At 52.5% G+C, this 3914-nt stretch overlaps 1 protein-coding gene across 1 annotated transcript in view; it reads right to left on the bottom strand.

Moving 5' to 3' along the window:
* LOC104276466 (receptor-type tyrosine-protein phosphatase S) overlaps positions 1-3914 on the bottom strand; it is a 17706-nt gene that overhangs the window by 12212 nt on the left and 1580 nt on the right. The window contains exon 2 of the mRNA XM_009872791.1: positions 1129-1226. Within this exon, the coding sequence (XP_009871093.1) occupies positions 1129-1224 (96 nt within the window). The 5' untranslated portion in view covers positions 1225-1226. The remainder of the gene's footprint in view (positions 1-1128; positions 1227-3914) is intronic.

Raw genomic sequence — 3914 nt, 5'->3', positions numbered from 1 at the left:
GCACCCCTGGTACAAACCCGCCCGACACAAACGTCCTCTTGCACTCTGGCTGCAGAGCTTTTCTAACTAATGGGTATTTATACTGTTGTAATGTGTCTGTTTGCTCTCTATCCCTCTAATCTCGCCTCACATTCATTTCATTAGCGCTGTTTGTTTAGCTCCGGCTCTCCCACTAGAGGAGGCTGCGCTGGAACGGAGCCAGGGCACTTGGGATATTGCATTATGCAAATCAGGCTTTGAAATCTGGATGGAGTATATTACCAGGCTGCTGCTCCCCCTGCGCCCCGACGTGGGGTGCAAAGACCCCGAGCAGAGCAAACGTCTCCCAGCTCCGCGGGCGCGGAGCTGCTTCGTGCACGCCGACATCGGCGAGCCGGACCGGGGAGAAAGCAGCCCCGTGGAACGCGGCCCTTTGTGCAGAAAATATCCCCTCGCTCTCTGCCGGCAAACACAACCAGGCAGTCTAGACTAGTTATTAGTCTAAAAATATCGGGGTGTTTTAGGTCTCTGAGCAAAGACAAAAAGAAAAATTCAGTTGTTCAACGCGCAATGGAAGCGAGCCCGTACACCCAGCGGTGCAGGGCGCTCACCTGGGGGTTTAACCAGCGCTGGCGCAGCCACAGGAGCAGGTTTGTGTGAGAGAAAAAAAACACACAACAACCCCCCCAGGTAAGAGGAGAAAGGCACAAATCTCCCTGTTTTCTCAACTTCAGCTCGGTGGCTGCTGACGGCGCGGGCTGTGGAGAACTTACTGTTGGTTTTATCTAACGTGAGATCCCAGCCCTGGGCCGGGAGTTCTCTCCATGCTGGGGACTCCCAAGGACCAGTCCCCATCCCAGCTGCCTAAAAATCCTCATCCCCTTCACAAAAGGGGCTCAGACTCTAACAGAGATGCCCCCTCTTTGGCTATTTAAAACCAGCTCGTGGATCCAGCCTCCTTTTCGCGATCTGGAGCTGAACTTAGCAAAGCACTGAGCAAGTACTTGCCTCTGGAAATATTAACAGCTTTTTTCTTTCAACTAATCAGACCCTTGAAACAAAGCTATGTTTATTTGGACGAGGCCCTGCCTGAATTTCCTAATTCCCTGGCTCTGCAAACCCACGCACAGCACTCACTCTTGCTCGTACCTCATACTCTTGGGACAATTTCAGGTTATCATTAGCTTTGAGATGCTCTGTGTGTTCAGCCAGCTCGGAAACGGGGATTGGTGGGTGGCTGAGCATACCTAAAAAGACAAGACAGCAGGAGAAGAATCTCATTTAATAATAACTAAAATTCACAGTCGTTGCACATTTTAGAAGAAAGAAGAAACAGGAAGAGGGAAAAAAAATTACAATGTAAGATCTGCAATGAAAGTAGGGAGGTTAGAAGAGAATTCAGGGCTCGAAATTGTGTCCTTGGAAGTAAAAAAACCAAACCAACAAAACTCAAGGAAATAAAAGAAAACAGTAAAATGAGAGTGTTCCCGTGATGGCCCCATTTTCAATGTGTAAATCAGAGCGAAACAAAAAAGGAAAATCCGAAGAGCAGATGCGTGTCAGCGATTCCAATAGTGGACTTAAAATGAGCAAACGCTGCCAGAGGAACCTACGCAGCAAATGTTCCAGCACCCGCCATGATCATAAACAAACTCCAACACAAAAGAAGGGAAGGGGCAGGGATCCAGCCGACCGTGGCGACGTGGGGCAGGGGAAGGGAATGCAGATGCAGGGAAGCAGGGGAGGCTTTTCAGGAATCGTCCTCAGCTTCTCGGGGAGCTCAGGTATGGAGATGTCAAGCTCTGGCTGCTCTCCCTGCTCAAGGCTGATGTTCCTCCTACGGCTCAGCCCGCAGGTGTCGGTGCTGCTCTGTGCTCACCCTCCCTTTCCCCGTCACAGCCTCTGCTGGGGAAGTCATCACCCTTTTGCAAGGATGCAAAAGACCCCCTCGCCCCTTCTCAGGAAAAATTTGCTGGGGAGACCGATGCCTCGTGACCCTGCTGCCCTCGTGCTTCTCACCGACTCTTCGTCACGCTCACGTCGAGGCAGACAGAGCTGCCAGGGGATGGACTCGACTTGCTCTGAGATGCACTGGCCGCGCTGCCTCACGCTGCTCAGCCTGGAGGCACGTCTCGGCCACGAAGGGGCAGAATCGGTTTCCAGGTGCGATTTGCACCTCCTGCATGGAGCAGGACAGCTGGAGCTCCGCAAAGAGCAGGGAACCTTCCTGTCCTACCATCTCCGACAGCTGCGCTACAAATCAAGGTGGAAAAGCGCTCCGTGCTTGGCTCATCTGCATCGGATCGTGTCTTCCCAACGGCTTCCCATGCCGCCCGCCAGGCGGCCCCGCCACGAACGGCAGCGGAGCGGCAAGGACAGCAGCATGCTGGAGAGCCTTGGGCATGCCCCCAATGAGAAGGACAGGAATGGAGGAGAGATGGAAGCCAGGGAGAATTTCGAGCCCCGTGGGTGTTGGTGTGTGACAAAGCAGCGGCGGTGGCAGCAGCATGGTCAGATACTCCGAAAACTCAGCACAGAGATGGCAAAGCAAGCATGACATCCTCAGTTTTACAGTGACTTCTGGAGAGGTGCTGCCTCCCCCAGGCCTAGGGACAGGACGAGTTTGCCACAGAGCAGGGATTTGAGCCACCACTCCAACAGGTTTCGCCTAAGCTAACTAGCCACCTGTTTTCAGCTCGAGGAAGTCCGGCTGAAAACAGAAGTAGTGGGGAATAGACCAAAAAAACCTCACAAAAATAACCTCAAAGTATTGTGGAGGCTGTGCTGGCTCCATTCTGCTCTGCTGAGGATCAGGGCAGAAAGTCTCTCCCGGCTCATGGCGGAGAAGTTCCTAGTGAGTCTCCTGCTGTTCTGTAGCCTGCGGCACCCAGAGGAGGATTTCTCCTTTGCTCCCCAGCCTGGGCTGGGAGGTGGTTGCCATCCAGCCCAGTACCGGGGCAGTGGATGCAGACTGGGGTGCTCGGAGGAACTGGTCCTCTCTCTGCCCACGTGGGACACACCGGCTGAGACACCGCAGATCCAGCCAAGTTAAAATTATAAATATTCTTCTCCGTGTCTGTCCTTCTGCCTCTGAAAGCAAGGGCTGAAGAGAGCAGCGAACATACCTCGAGCTGTAGCAGTAGAGCAAAGCCAAACCCTACCCAGAACAACTTTGGGCACCTCAATAAACCATCTCCAGATCTCTGTGGGTCACCCCTTTTCACTGGCTTCTGCCTCCCAGGTTGGGAAAGAACCAGGCAGCTCCTGACCCAGCTGCCACCACCCGATTGCTGTAAAAACTTAGAGATTATTTGCTGAAGCGAGCTTAGAAACACAGTGCTGAAAACGAAATCCCAAATGATGAACACGTAGGTTAAAAGGAAAAAAAAAAAAAGAACCACACAATCAGAAAACCTAGTAATAATGAGCAGCAAGAGAAAAAGCACCCAGACTCTCTTTGGCTTAGAAGTCGTGGAGCAATCCGTGTCATTCCCTCTAAGCAAGTGGGTTGCATGGGAAAGGCTCGCTGTGCCAATCTGGAACGGGAAGGCACGTTCCCCTTGAAGGCATTTCACGAGTTTCCTTCATCAAAGCTCCAAGAAAAATCCCCAGCATGACCAGCTCCTGCAAACCAGGTCTGGCTCCTTGCTGGGGAGCATCCTGCCCCCATCCCCACCCCGCTGTAAGCAGACACGGGCTGAGAGCTCATGGGAACCTGCCTTGTATCGCTGCTCTTAAAAGACAGAATCTCCTTGTCAGATCGATTTCTAGGGCTCTTTATAATACAAGAAGACCGGAAACCTCTGTAGCAATAAACACTTTCCCGGTCAAAATGCCAAGTGCAGAGTTCCCATTAAGATCCAGGAGGAGCTGGATATTCAATGAGCCAGGAGCGACACTTTCCAGCGGTACCGGCTGGCACTGCTGCGTCAGCT

The sequence above is a fragment of the Apaloderma vittatum genome, unplaced genomic scaffold, assembly GCF_000703405.1.
Source record: "Apaloderma vittatum isolate BGI_N311 unplaced genomic scaffold, ASM70340v1 scaffold31227, whole genome shotgun sequence".
In the NCBI taxonomy this organism is placed as follows: Eukaryota; Metazoa; Chordata; class Aves; order Trogoniformes; family Trogonidae; genus Apaloderma; species Apaloderma vittatum.
The sequence above is the reverse complement of the archived record's forward strand: the minus strand, read 5'-3'. Positions and strand labels throughout refer to the sequence as shown.